The sequence below is a fragment of the Mytilus edulis genome, chromosome 3 (assembly GCF_963676685.1).
Source record: "Mytilus edulis chromosome 3, xbMytEdul2.2, whole genome shotgun sequence".
Lineage (NCBI taxonomy): Eukaryota > Metazoa > Mollusca > Bivalvia > Mytilida > Mytilidae > Mytilus > Mytilus edulis.
Genome location: NC_092346.1, coordinates 20156723 through 20179031, shown reverse-complemented (window position 1 = coordinate 20179031; position 22309 = coordinate 20156723). Strand labels below are relative to the sequence as shown.

Sequence of the window (22309 nt, the reverse complement as noted above, 5' to 3'; positions counted from 1 at the left end):
AATTGCCATTCAAATATTAAATTCAAGGAAAATTATTAAATATAAATGAATTGTTACCAAGGATCCGGAAATTTTTTCACCTAATTTCGGTCATTTTGGGATAACAAAAAGTTGGTGCCCTTTTTCAAACAAAGATTGTGTCTATGCTCATACAGTCACACTGAGACTACTATAACATGTGTAAAATCGACAACATGTGTTATAGTAGTCTCAGAGTCATACTAGTAGCATCAACGAACTTGTTGCATCGCATTTACTTCTAAAATTTCCCTACCTTTTTCCTTAAAATCGATCTTGAGCAATAAAAGGAAGGCAACAGTTTAAAAATGAAATGATTTTAATGACTCAAAATGATAAATTTCTCAAACATCGCTTACGTTTCTTTCGATTTTGAAGACAAAATTAAAACCGGATGTTTTACGACAATAGTAAAACGACCAATCCCGGACTCATTTCCGGGATTAGTTTTGTTTATCAAATTCACAGGAAATCGTCGGCTTTTTAACTGTTTGATCTTTAATAGTGTTGAATATTAATTATAATAGTTGGACTTGTTTAATTTAGCATGAAATCATTTTGAATTTACGATTTAGTGTCTAATTTGCGGAAGAGAATTTCAAGCATGCGTATTAGTAAACAAAGCAAGTGTGTTTGTAGTGAAACAAAATTTTGTTCTAGGTAAATTAATTTAATTTTAATTTAATCAGAATTGACAATTGTCTAAGCTGAGAAAAGTAATTAAATATATCCGACAGTTGTTATGAACTTTTAATTTCTTTAAAATATTAGTTCTGGGCTTTTGATCAATAGAAAATTTAATTAAAAACACAGGTAAAGAGATTAGCGATCATTAGCCAATATTTCCCAGAGGCATTACTATAGTTATTAGGAGGGCCCTCAGGATTATAACACTTTACTGGAGTGGCAGTTTTATTACAGGAAAAGGATAACAAACAAAAAATAAGTTCAAAATGGCGATTTAGACAATGTAAGAAACTCGATCTCAACGAAATGACCGAAATTATTTCTGTAAAAAAATATAATTTGTCCTAAATCCCAATTACTCATTTAGGACAAAATACTTTCAGTTTAGGTCAAGACTGGCATATATGACCGTTTCCGGACCCTTGATTGTTACATTGGTGTACCTAAGGTTTCAGATAATCTTCTAGATGATTAAATTGACATATGAACTTCAAGTTCAATTTTGTTTCATTAATAAGTGAATTTGACTATATGTGATGCATATTCATCCTATGTTTTCCAAAGCATAACAAACACATTTTAACATTACCATTCTTTCTCTTCCACACAATTGTTTGCTTGGATATACAAAGCTCTCTCAGGCTGAATCACTTGGAACATCTACAAAATATTGAACGTATATTAATAAACTGATCATTAGAATCTATCTAAACCTTTAAAGGAGTAGGTCCAGTAAGACCCTTTTTGGCCCCAAAATATAGCAGTTTTACAAAATTGTTAAAATGTAAACTTTTAGTTATCTATTGGAAAGTAGAATGCTTCTGCTACATAAATATGGGCTGTTTTTGAATATAACATGCACATATATCGGGTACTAGCATCATTAAGTCATGCTAAATTACTGAAATTTTCACAATTTTAGCATTTTAGCTAAATTTTAGACGGTTTCCGTCTTACATGAAAGTGGCTGCATTTATTTTCATTCTTAATATTGAAATGTAAGTTGTATTTGATGATAATACATAACATATAAAAAGGTTGAGGATGAACACGGATGCGGCCACTTTCATTTTTGACAACCAGATGCTCCACAGGGCGCAGCTTTATACGACCGCAGAGGGTGAACCCTGAACGGTTGGGGCTAGTATGGACGCATCATTCAAGCTGGATACAGCTCTGAATTTGGATTGTGATTAAATAGTTGACACAGCATAGGTTTCTGACACAGAATGAATATGGTCTAATGAACTTTAATTTTTTGACGATGTGATACCAATGTATGACCGTAAAAAATTTTGCCGTCGTATAAAAACCATCTGAAAAGTGATATTTTTTGGCATACGGCAGATTTTACAGTATTGTGTTCTGTCTCCTACTTTCATGTTGCTAATGTGACGGAGACAAAAATGAGTAACGTTAGCGACATTTGGACATGTCACATGAGCAACAACATCTTTAAAAGTTAAAATGTATGCACACAGTGATGTTTAATATATGCCTGGAGTAATAAAATTGTACAGTCTGGTTTAGAATTTCTAAATATACAGAATGTCATTTGCAGGTGTACTTTATATCAAATGAATACACAAGAAACCAAAAAATTAGTAACGTTTGCGACATTTGGACATGTCACATGAGCAACAACATCTTTAAAAGTTAAAATGTATGCACACAGTGATGTTTAAAATATGCCTGGAGTAATAAAATTGTACAGTCTGGTTTAGAATTTCTAAATATACAGAATGTCATTTGCAGGTGTACTTTATATCAAATGAATACACAAGAAACCAATTCGTAATAGTAACATTAGCAACATCTACTATCATGACATTATGTTTTGTTGCGAACGTCTTTTTGATGGACGGAATACATTTAAGGTCCTCTTGTAACGATATTACATACAACTTACCTTCTTTGCTTCCCCATCATGTGAAGGAACTGACTCCGAATCTATTTCTGCAAAGGGCGATATCGTAACTCCTATACAGGAGAGTTACAGATATAAATATATGTTGCTCACGTGACACTGATTTGGACGGAAACCTCGAACAGTAACGTTCGCAAAAAATAAAACAGCCAATGATATTGATTCCTCAAGTCCTTTGACCCCCTTACGTCATCCAAATTTAATATGATTGCTATTTTCAATTATTTATAAAACCCGGGATAAAAATAACTACAATGGGCTGTCTGAGAACTAACAAGAAAATTGCGATCGTGACATACCACAATGGACGGAAAAGACGTGACGTTAGCAACAATATTATTAAATTACCTTTTTTAGCCTTTACCAATAAAAATCTGCCTTAAAGTTATGATTAAAACACAAAAGAAGACTTTTTATTAAAATATAAGTCCATGTTATTAGGCTCCACTTATAAATAATACTTCAAAATTCCACTCCAAATAAGCTGGATGTCAGTAAAGTAGGTCATGATGTCTATTCCATGTCCAATATTTTGAAATTGAAAACCCTCTAATTCTAACATAAAACACAAACACAGAGTAATTTTTATTTTTATTTACTCAGAAAGACACATTTTATTCAATAACATAATGCATTACTCCATTACACAGTCTGTTTCACAGTTTCAGCAATTGCTTTTTTGATGGATACAAAAAACAATAATTCCTTCTTATTGTAAAATCTGCCATATTTGATAGACTTTTCATATTTAAGGTAGAATCGGAGCATTTTTAATGTGTAAATCAGTTAAAATCTTTCACATACACTAATTAAATCAACTGAAATAGACATTTAAGTGCTTAAAAAGTGTACAAAATCTTTCGTCAGATGAACCTGAAATTTGAGGCCAAAATCGGCCCTTATTGGACCTACTCCTTTAATAAATATATTACATATATTTAATGTATAAATTCATCACCAATTCATCAGATTGTGTTCTGAACCTAGCCATACTTTTATTAAGAAGGAGAACAATTTCTGACTGATTGCAACGTTTGTGTGGATTAACATACAGATCCTAATTCGATGCTGTCTTCACAGGATGTGACAATGCTTTGTTCTTATTTCTGTTTTGAAAACCTTTTCCAGATAATTTGGTTCAATCCAAATGAAACATTCAAAAAATTTGGAAGCAGATATTTCATTGGTTGCTCTAATAATTAAAAGAAGGTAAAATGAAGTACATTTTGAAAATACTTATCATTTTGGATAAGTAAGAATATGAAGCTAATTTTAAGTGTCCAAACTTTCTCACTAATTATTGTAATTTTTTCATTGTTGTTGCATGTTTGTCAAACTGAAATCATAGAATATGTTTTGCATATAAACTATGTCTCTAATGTCAGTACTGTCTAATGGAATAGGATGTTCAAAATAAACAGTAGAAACATGCAGAAATTTCCACTGCAATTAAACAACTTTATTGCCAATGTCTGTAACACGTAATAATTTATATAGTATTATTTATTTGAAGATTGGATCTCAGATGTATTGCTGTAAAACTTGTAGATTATAGACCAATAAAGTATAATAAGAGTTTCTTACATATTTCATTTTGAATGATTCTTCTTGCAATGTTTCCACAGCCAGAATATCTTCTATGGGGATTTCATATAACGGATTGTCTCCCCTGTTTTTTGAATAGGAGAGTTTTTGATTGGTCAAACAGAAATGTCTTCTTTTAAAGTTCTTCACTTTAAGTATTCTTTTACGTCCCTGAGCTCTTTTGATTAATGTCCTGAAAAGAAAATTGATATTATTTATATAGATCTTTAAAACAAACAAAAAAACTTCTTCCATGAATTTTAGGATTTTGCTAATATCATTAAAATCTGTTACAAAGCTTTTATTTTCTCACAATTATTTCAAATCAGTTAAAGATATTCACTCTTCAGGATACACAACATTATATTACACTGGTTTCTGATACACTAAGGGTCGTCCATTTAACACGGCTTTTGACTTATATAGCTTCCCTCAATTACAGACTTAGCTCTTATACTACAAGTGTAGAATCATCCTCTGCGTTTTTTTACCATGCAACAGTGAATCTAAAGTTCTAAGTTTTTAACTGATCATTTGATGTAGATAAAAATATATCGTTCCTAGATTTAGCATTGGGTTAAATTAAAAGATCAAGTACTGTCTGTTTACACATTGTGGATTAGTTTATTTTATAAGACATACATTTTTATGGGTCAAGGAAAAACTGTTGTGTCTAAACTTAAATTTGTGGTTAACTGTAGCAGCTAAATCAACAGAAAAATTAATATTCCATGATTAGTAATGCATTCCCCAGTATATATTAGGGAATGCAACTTATTCATTTTAATATATTTTAATATTTATAAGACTATAAATATAAACTAACCCTTCTTTTATAATAATTGGTGCTTCACCAGAAACATTTTGTGTTCTTGCTCTTGCTGCAGATGATATGATGTCTAAATACTGAAAACAAATATACACTGAAGATCAATATTTAATCACACTAACTACTGCAAATTCTAGAACATGTATACATACTATTGTGAAAATTGAGGTATGATAAGTACTGCATTAATTAAAACTCATTTAAAAATCTTATAGTGGTACACATGTATTTATATGAAACATTTCTTCAAAGTTTATTTATCAATCTCTCAATTTCAAATGAAATTTATTGCTTGCATCCACTCCACAAGCCTGTTTTAACATTTTTCAGTGGAAAACATTTTCATGCAATCTCTCACCTTGTCTATTTTTGAGGAACTTAAATAAAACCTTGTTCCACAAATAAAGAACTTTTGAATACAAGATTTGTACATTAGGACACACCAATTTAATTTCTTGTTCTACAGATTTTTGGCTTCCAAAAATTGGGACAAGCAAGAGATTTGAAATTTTTTATAAATAAAATATTTAATTTGCAAATTTTTGAGGCAAAGCTGGATTAGTTGAGGCAAGTGATTATAATTTTTTTTGTAAACATAAAATAATAGGTTTTGACATTATTAAAACTTGATTTATCACTTGCATTTTGACATTTCTTTAATTTATGAAGTGTTTTTCCCTGTTTACCAAGAAATAATTTAATAATTAGATGTGGTACATGTATGTGTGCAATGAGACAATTTTCCATCCAAGTCTTTATCACATTGGGAACAACCCCTCATTGTTATAAATATCCCTTTCATAAAGGGTCATTTCAAGTTATATATTTTTTGTAAATAAAAGTTTTTAGTACAAAAGGGCTCATATTTTGCCAAAGAACTATATATCTTTCTGGTATTAAATGAACAAAACATGTCCAAGAATTTTGTAATACTGTAAATTCCGAAATTATTGCGTGCATTTATTATTGCGATTTTGTCATTATAGACGAATATGCGAATTTAATTTTGCAATATTGAGAAACAATTTTTAATATCTTTTTATAATATTTACAAAAAGCGGTGCAGGAAATGGACATGGTTACATTTACGGATGCAAGTAGCGGGAATATTAAAAAAAAAAAAAATCTGTTCTGTTCGAACAAGGAATTAAATTGGTGTGGCCTTATCAAATATTTATTTGATGATAAAGTGCTTGCTTAATTTTCAATACTTACCATTCGGACGGCTTCAATGTGTGATGGCTGAGACAGATATTGAAATAATGGCACCATATAATCTTCTTTTAATCCATAGGATAGCTGAAAATTGAGGAACAGATGTGATTATTCATAAAAAAACAATCAAATCTCAAAAACTTGATAAAATCTTAACTTCTATATGAGAGCCAAAAAAATAATGCCATAAGCCAGATAAGGCTATCAAAATGAAATTTGACCTTTCAAAATTGTAATCTATTCTGGTCTTCGTGTTTGTCCCTGTCAAAAAAGGTGTTGCTTCCACCAATAAAATAATAAAACCAGCTTCTAACCAGGTGCTCCGCAGGGTGCAGCTTTATACGACCGCAGAGGTCGAACCCTGAACAGTTGGGGCAAGTATGGACAAAACATTCAAGCGTGATACAGCTCTGAATTTGGATTGTGATCAAATTTTTGACATTACATGGTTTTTTTTACACAAAACAAATGTCAAGATTTTAAAAATCAATTAAAGATTTCTTCTTCAAACTTATTTAAATCTAAAATTAAATAGTTGACACAGCATAGGTTTCTGACACAGAATGAATGTGGTCTAATGAACTTAAATTTTTTTTTTTTCTTTGAGCAATTCACCATGCTGTTGAATATTAATCCTCTAAAAAAAAATTTTGAAGAAGTTTTCTTTTTATTTATGAAATCTGAAATGAGAAAAATCTACCCCCCCCCCCTTTTTTTCACATCCCCGTTTCCCTTTTTCCAAAACTGATATCAATTCAAATTTCTAATGGAGTTTGCAACAATAACTACTCTTTTAAATACATCATAAAATATTAAAATGTAAAATAAAGTGCTTGTTATCACTGAATGGTAAAGATTGGTTGGTAGTAAAAGTGAATATACATTGTTTATTGTATAAAACAATAAAAAAAACTTCATCAGCAACATTTAATATTGGCAAATTTCCAATAAAGTTATTTACATAAAGTTATTGGCAAATAAAAATAGAAAATGACATCATGAAGTCATGTCTGGCAAATGTCCAACATACATTATCTAAAAACATTTTAGATAAGATAAGGAAAAAAACTTTATCAGCAACATTTTATATTGGCAAATTTCCAATGAAGTTATTTACATCAAGTTATTGGTAAATAAAAATAGAAAATGACATCATAGTCATGTCTGGCAAATTTCCAACATATATTATCAACTACTATTCTATACAAAGAAAGATAACTCCAATTGAAAATTAATTGCTATTGCACAATATTGTGCAATTAGATATTTCTTGCTATTGTGCAATACTGTGCAATTGAAAATTTCTTGCTATTGCACAATACTTGATATGGAATCCTGATTTGGACCAACTTGAAAACTGGGCCCATAATCAAAAATCAAAGTACATGTTTAGATAAAGCATATCAAATAAGCCCAAGAATTTAATTTTTGTTAAAATCAAACTTAGTTTAATTTTGGACCCTTTGGACCTTAATGTAGACCAATTTGAAAACTGGACCAAAAATTAAGAATCTACATACACAGTTAGATTTGGCATATCAAAGAACACATTTATTCAATTTTTGATGAAATCAAACAAAGTTTAATTTTGGACCCCCATTTGGACCAACTTGAAAACAAGGCCAATAATTAAAAATCTAAGTACATTTTTAAATTCAGCATATCAAAGAACCCCAAAGATTCATTTTTTGTTAAAATCAAACTAAGTTTAATTTTGGACCCTTTGGACCTTAATGTAGACCAATTTGAAAATGGGACCAAAAATTAAGAATATACATACATAGTTAGATTCGGCATATCAAAGAACCCCAATTATTCAATTTTTGATGAAATCACACCAAGTTCAATTTTGGACCCTTTGGGCCCCTTATTCCTAAACTGTTGGGACCAAAACTCCCAAAATCAAACCCAACCTTCCTTTTATGGTCATAAACCTTGTGTTTAAATTTCATAGATTTCTATTTACTTATACTAAAGTTATGGTGCAAAAACCAAGAATAATGCTTATTTGGGCCCTTTTTTGGCCCTTAATTCCTAAACTGTTGGAACCAAAACTCCCAAAATCAATCCCAACCGTCCTTTTGTGGTCATAAACCTTGTGTTTAAATTTCATTGATTTCTATTTACTTATACTAAAGTTATTGTGCGAAAACCAAGAATAATGCTTATTTGGGCCCTTTTTTGGCCCTTAATTCCTAAACTGTTGGAACCAAAACTCCCAAAATCAATCCCAACCGTCCTTTTGTGGTCATAAACCTTGTGTTAAAATTTCATAGATTTCTATTCACTTAAACTAAAGTTATAGTGCGAAAACCAAGAAAATGCTTATTTGGGCCCTTTTTGGCCCCTAATTCCTAAAATATTGGGACAAAAACTCCCAAAATCAATCCCAACCTTCCTTTTGTGGTCATAAACCTTGTGTTAAAATTTCATTGATTTCTATTCACTTTTACTAAAGTTAGAGTGCGAAAACTAAAAGTTTTCGGACGACGACGCCGACGACGCCAACGTGATAGCAATATACGACCAAAAAATTAAAATTTTTGCGGTCGTATAAAAAAGTATTAAATGTAAACAGCAATTTAGTTGTAAGAGCAGACAATGATTATTTGGCTGTCAGAAAATGTGTCAAAGCAAGGTGAAAAGTCTTCTATGGATAGTTATCTAGTGAATGATAAATATTCCAACTTGGTGTGTCAGTCTAATATAAATCAAGGAATATAACACAAATATGCCCTCATCTTGAATATGCATACAACATTTGATGTCAAAGTTTTAAAAAAATCTATGAAGGTTTGACAAAATTATTGTTATTTAAATAAACTCAGTCTAAAAGCTGACATTTCTTCTTACAGATGGTAGAATGGCTTTGTTTCGCTTACATGAAAGAATGTTGTAGGCTCGACACTAAAAAATTAAAAGATTTATTTCACTAAATGTGTACAGTTTTGTATTTGACTTACCGTTTTAGAACTGACTAGATTTCCTAATCCTTGTATTGCTTTGGATATTAATGTTAATGTCCGATTAACAATACTGTCCTGAAATTAAACAAAAGTTATTTGCAATGAATTTTTTTCTTATCAGTTATTGATCTTATAATTTAAGCTCTTTATCTTTGACAGGAAGATATAATAAAAAATAAAAAAAAATAAACTTTTCAATGATTAGTTTGATCTTTAAACATATCTGAATTTAAAAAAAACTTTAAAAATGCATAATTACCCACTGACCTAAACACAATCTCTACATTTAAAGTAACTGATTTTAACACAACCCATATAAGCAATGATATATGTGTATTTAATTTACCTGAGTATCATTTCTGAGATCAAAAAGTTTTGGTCCTAAAATGGCAGGAGCAAAGAATCTGAGGAACACAAATCCACTGACAGCTTGATATCGTACTTCACTGGAATCTACAAATATTTCAGTTGTATACTCAAACTCATGTAAGTGTTCACATATTTCTTGCAACTTTTGAGCTAAATTTGAATTTTACCCAGAGCTATTCAAATATTTGTTAGGTGTAGATATTAAAATTTGTTTCTTCCTGTCATTCTTAAATGTTAAAAACAATTAAAAAGTTGTAACTTTGTGACCATATTAGGGTTATTCTATCTAAACTTTTAACCCAAATAGACCAAATCAGATTCAAATTAATGTATTCCCCAATGTACCTACCTTTGAAGTACTGGTGGGCTATATCTTTCAAGGCATAAAATACTTCACACATATTGGTTGGGCACAATAATGATGATGAAATTATTCCTTGAAAAATTCTCTGTACATAACATTTCAAACTGTCCTGAAAGTATACAGTAATTTTACATTAATTAACCTGTTACAATGCTTAATATAATAAATAATATTAATACCATTTAGATTTTTTTCATACATTGCATTTTTTTCTTCTTCTTGTTATTATCAAACTATCAGAAATTATTGCGAGGTTTTTAATATTGCAAAAAATGTGACAGAGTTATAATCGCAATAATTTAAACCCACATTTTGATTTTTTCTATATGAATTAAACAGGATTTTTCTCAGAATCGCAAAAATTAAAATTGTAAAATGACGAAATCACAATAATAAATGCATGCAATAATTTCTGAATTTACAGTAACTAGAGACAATAAGTATAAAATAAAGTCTTCTAATACCAAATGGTGGTTTCCCTTTACTTACTTTCTTTCTTTTTTTTATTCAGGAAAAGCCATTCTCTCATCAGTCGTTACATATTTATGATACATGTTAATTATTAAATAGACAAATCTTTCAACCTTATTGCTGATCAGTGATGTGAGCGTGTTAATGTTAAATAAACATGAAGGTCTGTTTTGTAATACACAAAACACTTTTAATATGCTATTTAAATGTGAAAGCTCACAAGGTTACTTCTAATGTTGAACTATTTTTAGAGAAAGTCTATTGCTATGAAACATCAATGATGGTGAAAACGGATAAAGCTGAAAAAGTGCTAAATATACCATATTTTCTTCAAGGCTCTCTCCTTCTTTTAACCTGGTTGGATCAATTTCACAAGATTTGTGTTCTATACAGATCTGAAAAATATGTAATTGTGTATGTAACAATTTTTAAACATATTAGAAATCTCTATAGTAGATATAAGTATAAACTTAGAAGTGCTCAAATACAATAGAATGTTGGTTTTTTTTTTATCTAAAATTAGTTATCATGTTGCAGAATACTTAAATTAGTTTTTCAATTTTCTATAAAAACAATTTGTAACACTTGGTCGTCATACAAATATAAAGCTGTGTAAGCTTATCCTTTGACTCAGCCATTTTAACTTTTATTCACCATTGAATGATCTGAAAGGTTGATGTCATGGGAACATCTTACTACCTGTCACTTTTTAGTTGGTATCATTGGTATCATATAGCAACAGGTATTTTCTTTTACTCTCAAGCCAGGCTTTCATACCTTGAAAGACTAACTGGTCTTTTTAAGTCTAATTTAATACCTGACACTCCAATAAGACGTCCAAGTCTTTCTTGACATAACAAAAGTATATTGACCTACCTGGTCTATTGTAGCCTTAATTGTTTCCTGTAAGTAAGGTAAACCAGTCAGCTTCATTAACTCATCGATTAACTTTGTTACTAGAGTATTACCACGGAACAATGTGTGAGGATCCCTACAATAATAAAAATACATTACTGAAAATCTTAAAATACAATTTTTAGTTTCTGCAAAATGAAAAGAAATAAAAGATAAATAGATAATTTACTGTTTTCCAATAGAATCCTTAAAAGTTTTTTTTACAATTACCTTGTATGAATGGTAGGGAATGTCAATAGTTTCACTTTATCATAACAATGCTGATTGTCTGCATGTTTCTGATAGCATGCTGGAAGGGCTTTGTTCATCTTTCCAATATTTTTTAACATTTAATCTTGATACAAAAGCAATTCATATTGATTTTTGTGGTTACTATTAAACAAAATTCTTACTAGAAACTTATTTTTATTGTGTTTTGTCAGTTCACTTTAAGGCCACTTTTTTTTAATTAGTTGGTTTACGGGATTCTTTTTAAAAAAGGAAGGGTAGGAGGTTGAAAAAAAAAAAAAAATAAATATAGTGAAAAAATATAGGGTAGGAGGTCGAAAAAAAATTAAAAATTAAAATTGGAATTAATACTGGGTTTTTTTTACTAAAAATAGAGAGAAATAAACAATGACATTACTCTATATAATAGTATTATACTAACCATGTATGCAGATCGTTTCATAATTTGGTATTAATTCTTGCTGTTAAAGTGTTTTAATTTAAATTAAATGTGTTACAAGGAGTCCAATGTCACCATGGTCACTGTAGATTGATGAAAGCAGATATATATATATGTCCCTGATGAAAGGGAAGTGTCTTTTCCAATTGCATTTCTCTTTGCTCTGTGTATTTATTTAACAAATTTAGATAAGGGAGAGACAAAATTCCTCATAACACAATACAATCGTATTGAGGAAATACCATATGCGCTCTGCATGTCATATGTGGTACATAAAAACATGTCCTTTTTAGGCTTTTTATGCTATTTTACACTGCTTAGTATAAGTTAATATCTCGAAGTGTCCTGTGATTGTTCCTTTTTATAAATGTCGAAGTGATTTTAATTGTCAGACATTCTATGACTGTCACAGTAATACATGTTCTGATTTTGTGTTGGGATCTTGTTCACCATATCCCATCTCTGTTCCATTAAATCTTAATGGTTACCGTGGGATGGTATTTAGGTATTTACATAATAAGGCCAATTAATCAGACACCCATCCCTGGAAGCAAATTAAAATATCCTTCCCTTTTAGTGACGTCTGGCAAGGCTATTTAAAAACAAATCTGGGATGCCAGGAAGCCTTGCCAGACGTCATAATTATTTGGACTATTACCTCATATGTGTAATGGAACTAAAATAGCCCTTTCGACGGGTTTCAGACTTTCTGATCAACACTTGAACCAAAGTTGACCCGCCGTCAACCTCACTGACTGTCTGAAACAGGGGTTCAAATTAGCGCTGGTTCGACTTTTTAAACCAAAATTCCCAAACGATCTCAAAAATAATTTTCATTTTTATTATTCATGACTGCGATGTTCATTTTTTACACCGAAAATCTCCAACAATTAATGTGTAAATCTAAGTAAGTATAAGTATTTGTAAAATCGTATCTGGTCCTCCATTTTCAACTGGTTCCTTTTCATCGCATTAGATCATGATGAAACGTTGACTGAACAGGGAACCCCTTTCAACTGGTTCCTTTTCCCCACATTAGATCATGATGAAACCTTGACTGAACAGGGAACCGCACGGGATTTTCGAATCCACTCCGAGGGTATTCTGACTGGAAGAAGAAAGACCGATCTTTTTTATCATGTTTATATTTTTATTTGCACTTCTTCAAACAGAAAAGGGTTGGCGGAATTAAAAAAAATCTTCAAAATCGTTTTTATTTTTATTTCAAAATCGTGAAAAACAGCGTCGGCGGATCCGTAAACCAACAAATAAAAAAAAAGTGGCCTAAAAGGCTATTACAACTACAGTAAAACCTGTCATAAAACAAACTCTTCTAACTACAGAAATGTACATAAACTGAACTCTAGTATCAGGACATACAACTCTTTTCTATAGCAATTAAACCTGTATAAACTGACACCTGTCTAATAAAAAAAAAACCTTAAGTCCTTACAGAGTTCTATTCAGATGGGTTTCACTGTAATAATGTAAATGATTTCACTTACGCTGTTCTGTCAATTTCATACTTTGCCAGGGATCTGATAAATGGGACTAATCTATTATGGTGGAGAAATATTTTCATGAGAGGTTGTGCTGCATCCTGTCGATGATCTACAACCTCACTGAGTATGTAAGCTGCACTTGAGGTAATGGGCTAGAAATAAATACATCATATGAAACAATTTACCAATTCTGATTTTTTTTTGGTCATCAAACCAATCATTTCAATAATCAAAGTGTTTGTGAGCACTAAAAGGTAAAGATTGCTTTTATTTTGCAATGTGAATTTATATGAGTGATACATTGAATTGTATTGAACAATGGAACGCCTTCAAATCATATACTGTCAATCAGAACTATCTTCCTTTATACATTATAGCACATTAGTTAAAACAGATAAATTCATTTGCCATACACAACTTTAATAACATCTTATTCTTAACAAAACAGTTTTCATACAAAACATGTTTAACACCTCTGCATTTTTGTGCATGGCCCCAGTCAGGAGCCTTTGGTTTATACAAGTCTTGTATGATTTTTAATTTAAGGTTCTTTTTTATGTTTTTGAGTTCAGTATGACGTCCATTATCACTGAACTAGTATATATGTTTGTTTAGAGCTGACCCCAGTCAGTAGCCTTTGGTTTTAAAAGTCTTGTATGATTTTTAATTTAAGGTTCATTTTTATGTTTTTGAGTTCAGTATGACGTCCATTATCGCTAAACTAGTATACGTGTTTGTTAAGAGCTGATGTGTGTGGGATTTTCTTGTGGTGATGGATGCCTTTGGCTGTGTTCTGCACTTTGATCGGATTTTTGTATCTTTACACATTCCCCATTGTCATTCTCAGTTTTATTCTTGGCAAGTATTGTTATTTAAACCTATGTTACAAATTTTCTCAATCCACTGAAATACAAAATGAACTTAGTATCAGCAAAAATATATGAATACACAATATTGGGTGGATGCATAAGAAACCACATTTTCTTATTTTTAAATAAACATATCTAACCTCGATATCAGGAGACTGTAGAAGCAGCTCCCGTAAGTCATCATAGTATTCCGGTGGGAAAACATGATCTGAGGTATAGGAGATTTTTAATCTTAAGGAACCAAGATCATACTGATGTGGCTTCCAACTCTCTCGTCTCCTCAAACAGTACCTATAATAGAAATTAAATACATAATAAAGTTATTAAATAAATCAATACTTGCTATATGATTTACGTTGGAATATCATGTTTCTATTTATTTTTTTAAAATATAGACTTTTGACATCAGGTTGTTTTTCATCTTTACACAAAAAGTCTATTTAGTTGAACATCACATACAGGTGGTTATTAGCACCGATACCTGCTCTCATTTTGTAAAATTTGAGTTTAAATAGTAATTGCAATATATATCTGCTTTAATAAAAAAAAAAGTCCCCCATTTTATTCTAAATGTATTTTTTGCACTATTCTATTTGGATTTTTTAATCTTTATTTTACCATAACAAAGACAATTTCCCTCAGATCAATAGTTGCTGTTATCACTGATTTTCTTGTCAAGAGAAATTAATTATTAAAAACAACTCAAAATTTTACATTTTAATGATATGGAGATTATATCTCATTTATTTTTACTTGTTCTAACTTACCATGCATTGTGCACTGTACCAGAGGTTAGATCTTTCAAAGGCATTTTAACTTCACCAAGAAATGACCCTGGGAATATTTTCCCAAATACTTCTCTGGACATTCTAGTATCATCATGCCATATCGAGACCCTGAAAAATAGTTCAATGCACTATTAAAAGAATATTCTTATATACAACATATAACAGCTAGATATGCTTAGTTAGTTATATTTTCAACACAAAATTTACATTTTTATAATTTTCTTGTCAACTGTCAATTGTTTTTTTTATAATTTGATATGAACTGAAATGATGAAATTCAAATTGCTCTAATTGACCTATAACAGTCAGATCTACCATAATGTCCACAAAATCGAGTTGCTGTACACAAGCAATATATTTCCATTACTTCACAATGTTCTGATACCTGTCAAAGATTGAATAAACTGGTAAACATATGGCCAGCTATAAAGCTTGACTTTGTATATTGACTGTTTTCCTTATTAACATTGTATGTTAGTCAGCTTCTTTTCAATTTATGATTTTTGAATATCCCCTTGGTATAATTTTCTTCTTTTTAAAGTATTTGAACATCACACAAGATTTCAAATACCCTTACTGTACTGTTTTCTAATTAATTTATTTTCTTACTCTTTATTCCTAGTATAGATAAATAAAACATAGCATACCCTAGATCAATGTTGAATTCATCTTCTATATAATATGTCTGCCTGTCAGAGTTCTGGCCTTTACTTCCCAACTAAAAGAAACAAAACAGTCCATAGAAATGTTTACATTCTCCTTTAATCAAACAAGGAAAAACATTCTGTGTATGTATGTCAAACTTGATTTATTTGGGCTGAAGCAATATATTTCATCATCACACAATATAACATAATATTTTTCAAATGTTTTAAAACCCATAATTATGAAATTTAAAAATTTGATTTGGACTAAAGGGGGCTCGCAGTTAAAAATCGATTTTTTCTTTTAATATAGGATTTCGCTATATTTTTTTTCAGTAAATAAACTTCATCATACACTTAATAGAAAAATGAAATAAAAGAATGGGATCACTGTTCATTTAAGCTCACAATCTGCCTCCGACAGAAGCATACATTTTTGTTAATGTCCTTTTTTTCTGTTGAACTAATTGGAGAAATAGAGGTAATATCGAAATAAAAAAAGAACTAAATTACAGAAATCACTTAAATTTTACAATTATTTAGTTTATGTACAGCTTATTTGAAAACAATAATAAACAAGAATGTGTCCATAGTACATGGATGTCCCACTCCCACTATCATTTTCTATGTTCAGTGGACCGTGAAATTGGGGTCAAAACTTTAATTTGGAATTAAAATTAGAAAGATCATATCATAGGGAACATGTGTACTAAGTTTCAAGTTGATGTAACTTTAACTTCATCATAAACTACCTTGACCAAAAACTTTAACCTGAACTTTGCACTATCATTTTCTATGTTCAGTGGACCATGAAATTGGGGTCAAAACTATAATTTGGCATTAAAATAAGAAAGATCATATCATGGGGAACATGTGTATTAAGTTTCAAGTTGATTGGACTTCAGCTTCATCAAAAACTACCTCGACCAAAAACTTTAACCTGAAGCGAACGGACGCACAGACGGACGGACGAACGAATGAACGGACGAACGAATGGAGGCACAGACCAGAAAACATAATGACTCTCTACTATCATAGGTGGGGCATAAAAATATAGATCACCGATGAGTTAAAAAAAGATATTTCAATTTAAATACTAAAAAATGTCATTTTTGCACCAAAGGGAGATAATTTGGAGCTTTTTTAATGATATAAACATTTTAAAAGTCTTCTGGGGCCAAACCGAAATGTTTTTTTGGGTTGATTTTTGTACTATATCATAAAGTAATAACTAATAGTGTAATAAATAAAATTTGGAATGAAAAAAAAAGTTTAATTTTTTGCTGAAATTTTTGTACCCGCGATCCTGCTTAATACACCAAAAAAACTTACAACAAATTGGAAACACTCATTGAACTGCGGACAAGTTGTCTTCTTCTTGACTGTTGTCCTTCTGATATCAGCCTTATTCCTAGATTTACTATAGGTCAAGGTCACCATAGCATAGGGATTACACCCTCCATTTGTAACAGGTAAGTCACTACATTCTAGTACCCTAATGAAGGAATCAGGATACTTATTTCAATCAGAATTTTATCAGAGTTTGTATTGCTTAAGTTTTTGTTTGTTTGTGATGTTTTGTTTACTGGTATTTGCTTTTTGGAAGTTGTCTGAATTTTTGCATTGTCACAGAGTTTTATAATGCTTCTATATTTTCATGTAATTGATACTCTGGTGCTCTTTTATATCTATTTATAAAAAAGAAATGTATTTGACTTCCAGAAAAAAATTGTAGACACATACCTGGTAATTTACAAGTGCATGCACTATACAGTTTTTAAAATAGCCATACCATGTTTTATTTTGAACATATTGAAAATGGGTGCTAATTTTTAGCAAAGAGTACTACAGATTTTTTCTAGCTTCAATTTTTTGTTGTTACTCATAGTTCATTATCCCCTGCTTTATTGTATGCCCAAAAAGATAAAATACATTTGCACACATATCATCATTTAAAATCCTCTGAAAACTAACAATTATGATAAATTAATCCAAATCTATTAAAGATGGTTGTTCTATGCCATCACCTGACTGACAAACCCTGTGATATATTATTTTCTGATTCACCATTTATGTAATCTCACCTGACTGACAAACCCTGTGAGGTATAATTTTCTGATTCACCATTTAAGTATTCATCAAACTTGATCTCCAAGTGAACTTTACCCTTAAATAAACATATGACTATCAATATATCATATCACATATCGTTTAACATCTAATTACATCATACATATGTCAATTATAAAATCTAAGAGGAAACATATAATGATGAACAACCTGTTAATGTTAAACCTTTATTATAAGTTATTTACACCTAGGATATTATAAACTTACCTTTAGGTTATTCATTGAGTGTTTAATTTGGAGAAAGAAGGTTGACAGTGGGTTTTTTTTTATTCTCAGATTCAACAACATATTTGTTCCTTCACATCAAGATATAAACCAGGTGCTCCGCAGGGCGCAGCTTTATACGACCGCAGAGGTCGAACCCTGAACAGTTGGGGCAAGTATGGACAAAACATTCAAGCATGAAACAGCTCTGAATTTGGATTGTGATCAAATTTTTGACATTACATGTTTTTTTTTACACAAAACAAATGTCAAGATTTTACAAATCAATTAAAGATTTCTTCTTCAAACTTTTTAAATCTAAAATTAAATAGTTGACACAGCATAGGTTTCTGACACAGAATGAATGTGGTCTAATGAACTTAAAAGTTTTTTTTTGCCTTTGAGCAATTCACTATGCTGTTGAATATTAATCCTCTCAAAAACATGTTTGAAGAATTTTCTTTTTATTTATGAAATCTGAAATGAGAAAAATTTACCCCCCCCCCCCCTTTTTTCCACATCCAAGCTTCCCTTTTTCCAAAACTGATATCAATTCAAATTTCTAATGGAGTTTGCAACAATAACTACTCTTTTAAATACATCATAAAATATTAAAATGTAAAATAAAGTGCTTGTTATCACTGAATGGTAAAGATTGGTTGGTAGTAAAAGTGAATATACATTGTTTATTGTATAAAACATTAAAAAAACTTCATCAGCAACATTTTATATTGGCAAATTTCCAGTGAAGTTATTTACATAAAGTTATTGGCAAATAAAAATAGAAAATGACATCATAGTCATGTCTGGCAAATGTCCAACATACATTATCTAAAAACATTTTAGATAAGATAAGGAAAAAAAGCTTCATCAGCAACATTTTGTATTGGCAAATTTCCAATGAAGTTATTTACATAAAGTTATTGGCAAATAAAAATAGAAAATGACATCATAGTCATGTCTGGCAAATTTCCAACATATATTATCAACTACTATTCTATACAAAGAAAGATAACTCCAATTGAAAATTAATTGCTATTGCACAATATTGTGCAATTAGATATTTCTTGCTATTGTGCAATACTGTGCAATTGAAAATTTCTTGCTATTGCACAAGACTTGATATGGAATCCTGATTTGGACCAACTTGAAAACTGGGCCCATAATCAAAAATCAAAGTACATATTTAGATAAAGCATATCAAATAAGCCCAAGAATTTAATTTTTGTTAAAATCAAACTTAGTTTAATTTTGGACCCTTTGGACCTTAATGTAGACCAATTTGAAAACTGGACCAAAAATTAAGAATCTACATACACAGTTAGATTTGGCATGTCAAAGAACCCATTTATTCAATTTTTGATGAAATCAAACAAAGTTTAATTTTGGACCCCTATTTGGACCAACTTGAAAACTAGGCCAATAATTAAAAATCTAAGTACATTTTTAAATTCAGCATATCAAAGAACCCCAAGGATTCAATTTTTGTTAAAATCAAACTAAGTTTAATTTTGGACCCTTTGGACCTTAATGTAGACCAATTTGAAAACGGGACCAAAAATTAAGAATTTACATACATAGTTAGATTCAGCATATTAAAGAACCCCAATTATTCAATTTTTGATGAAATCACACAAAGTTCAATTTTGGACCCTTTGGGCCCCTTATTCCTAAACTGTTAGGACCAAAACTCCCAAAATCAAACCCAACCTTCCTTTTGTGGTCATAAACATTGTGTTAAAATTTCATTGATTTCTATTTACTTATACTAAAGTTATTGTGCGAAAACCAAGAATAATGCTTATTTGGGCCCTTTTTTGGCCCTTAATTCCTAAACTGTTGGAACCAAAACTCCCAAAATCAATCCCAACCTTCCTTTTGTGGTCATAAACCTTGTGTCAAAATTTCATAGATTTCTATTCACTTAAACTAAAGTTATAGTGCGAAAACCAAGAAAATGCTTATTTGGGCCCTTTTTGGCCCCTAATTCCTAAAATGTTGGGACCAAAACTCCCAAAATCAATCCCAACCTTCCTTTTGTGGTTGTAAACCTTGTGTTAAAATTTCATTGATTTCTATTCACTTTTACTAAAGTTAGAGTGCGAAAACTAAAAGTATTCGGACGACGACGACGACGCAGCCAACGTGATAGCAATATACGACGAAAATTTTTTCAAATTTTGCGGTCGTATAAAAAGATAGCAATGTAGAAGCTGTTCACATGTCAGACTTTTACAGAATTTTTTAACACAACATTCAGAAATCTATGATGATTTAAAAGAATGTTTGATATTCTTTACTTAACAAACTTTTCAACACTGAGTTGGTGACTATTCAAAGTTATAGTTTAACCATTACATAATCATCCTTACTGAATTTTCAATGAATTCTTGGCAATGAGTATTTGCAATTTTGTGAGTGACAACTATTGATACAAAGCATGGTCAGAGAAAACAGAGTACGAAACATTCCTGATCAGAATAAAATGTGCCACAATTTCTCCAACTCATATGGACTCTATTGAGGTTACCAGTTTATAAAGTAAAAATGTCTGTGACTACAAGTATATACCTGAACTTCATTATTAGCATCAACTGGTACTAAAGGGAACCAGTGCTCTTTCCCATGATACTTGTACAGTTCCTGTCGTCTTAAAGTTGTTTTTCCAATAACCTATAAAAAATCAAATGAACTTTCTTTATTATCATGTATCTTTTTACTCTAGAGTGGGGTGCTCATTTTCGCCGGGGACACAATTTCGCCGTTTAAGGATTTTGAGGTGTAAACTTCAAAGGATGGCTGAAATGGAAGAAATGTACCCGTAAATTATATTTTGATAACAAATATAATATTTTTTTAAACTGAGACAAAATTGCGGCTCCTACCGAAAATGACCGAAAAACGGACAACGATTTTAGGACAATTTCCTGAATAAAAACACGATTTCAAAGAAGTATTTCTAAGTAAATATTTGACTGAATGCCCTAATTTTGAATTCTTTATACCTTTGAAATGTCTGCTATTCATCTATAATGCAATTGATTTGATAAAAATTGTTAAAAGCTGCGGTTATTTGGTTTTAAATAGATGTGTAAAAACGGCGAATATGTGTCCCCCATTGACAAAACATCCGGAAATTTCAAACACCCTTTAATCTAACTTTTCAGATGATTTTCTTAAAACAAACCGGTTTTCAAGCTTAAGTATATTTTGCATTTGAAGTTATCTTCATATAGAAATATCAGTATACTTCAAAAACATTTAGACCTGAACATAAACTGTAGAAAACATGGAAAGATGTGGCGAAAATGAGCACCCCACTCTAAGGCTAAATCAATTTTAAAGTTTCTTTAATTTGGTTGCACACATCTTTGGCAGATTAAATGTATATCAACCTATACAAAAGACAAGAACATTGAGACCTTAAATTCAAGTACAAAGAATTACCAAACCAACATTAACCAAGTGATCTAATTATTAACTGATGACTCTAGAATTTCTTTATGTAATTCAAAGAGTGGTAAATCTGCATTGATAAAGAATTCTAGATTTCTTCAGAAAAACTTTAAATCAAAAGTACCTGTATACTAAACATCTAATTCAATTTTGAAACTTAGAACTTCAGGACTTAATTATTGCTGAAAAGTGTTGTATTCTTAAAGTGGGTACCAGTAGCAGGCAAATATTTGACATCATGTATTTATAACATTAAATACAAACCCCATGAATCAGTACTCACCTTACTTTTATTTTGACTGGCTTCATACAATTGAACAGATAAATATCTAAATTTCTTTGGAATTTCTCCTGTAAACTCTTCACCATAAAATGGACTGAAAGTATAATTCATTTTCTCATTATACAAATTTTTGTGTTTACTTCTTAAGATTATACATTATGTACACGTAATAAACAGAATTCATGTTTTGTTTTGAATGTATTGAAGACAAACCAATGAGAAACAATTGCTACTAAGCTGCTTTTAACAAACTAATTTTATATGTTATATATAAGGACTACGCCTGTAGATTCTCCTAGCTATAGATAAGTGCTGATGGACAAAGAAAAAACTATGCTATTAGTGTTTCTGAAAAAAAAAATGACAGAATTTTGTTTATAAAGTTACTTTTTAAGTTTAAAAGGCATTCATAAAAACATCA

General features: G+C 30.5%; 1 protein-coding gene across 4 annotated transcripts in view; it reads right to left on the bottom strand.

The window, feature by feature from the left end:
• Positions 1-22309, bottom strand: part of LOC139514176 (ras GTPase-activating protein 3-like) — a 36066-nt gene that overhangs the window by 6106 nt on the left and 7651 nt on the right. For 3 of the 4 annotated variants that reach the window (XM_071302966.1, XM_071302968.1, XM_071302969.1), the window contains exons 3-19: positions 21889-21982; positions 20721-20822; positions 17900-17982; positions 17148-17310; positions 15819-15889; positions 15151-15279; positions 14524-14674; positions 13518-13666; positions 11307-11421; positions 10751-10825; positions 9945-10068; positions 9573-9679; positions 9224-9301; positions 6261-6344; positions 5043-5122; positions 4217-4409; positions 1295-1365 (exon numbers count right to left, since the gene is read on the bottom strand). In XM_071302966.1, the coding sequence (XP_071159067.1) occupies positions 1295-1365; positions 4217-4409; positions 5043-5122; positions 6261-6344; positions 9224-9301; positions 9573-9679; positions 9945-10068; positions 10751-10825; positions 11307-11421; positions 13518-13666; positions 14524-14674; positions 15151-15279; positions 15819-15889; positions 17148-17310; positions 17900-17982; positions 20721-20822; positions 21889-21982 (1869 nt within the window). The other variant, XM_071302970.1, reaches the window with a different exon arrangement.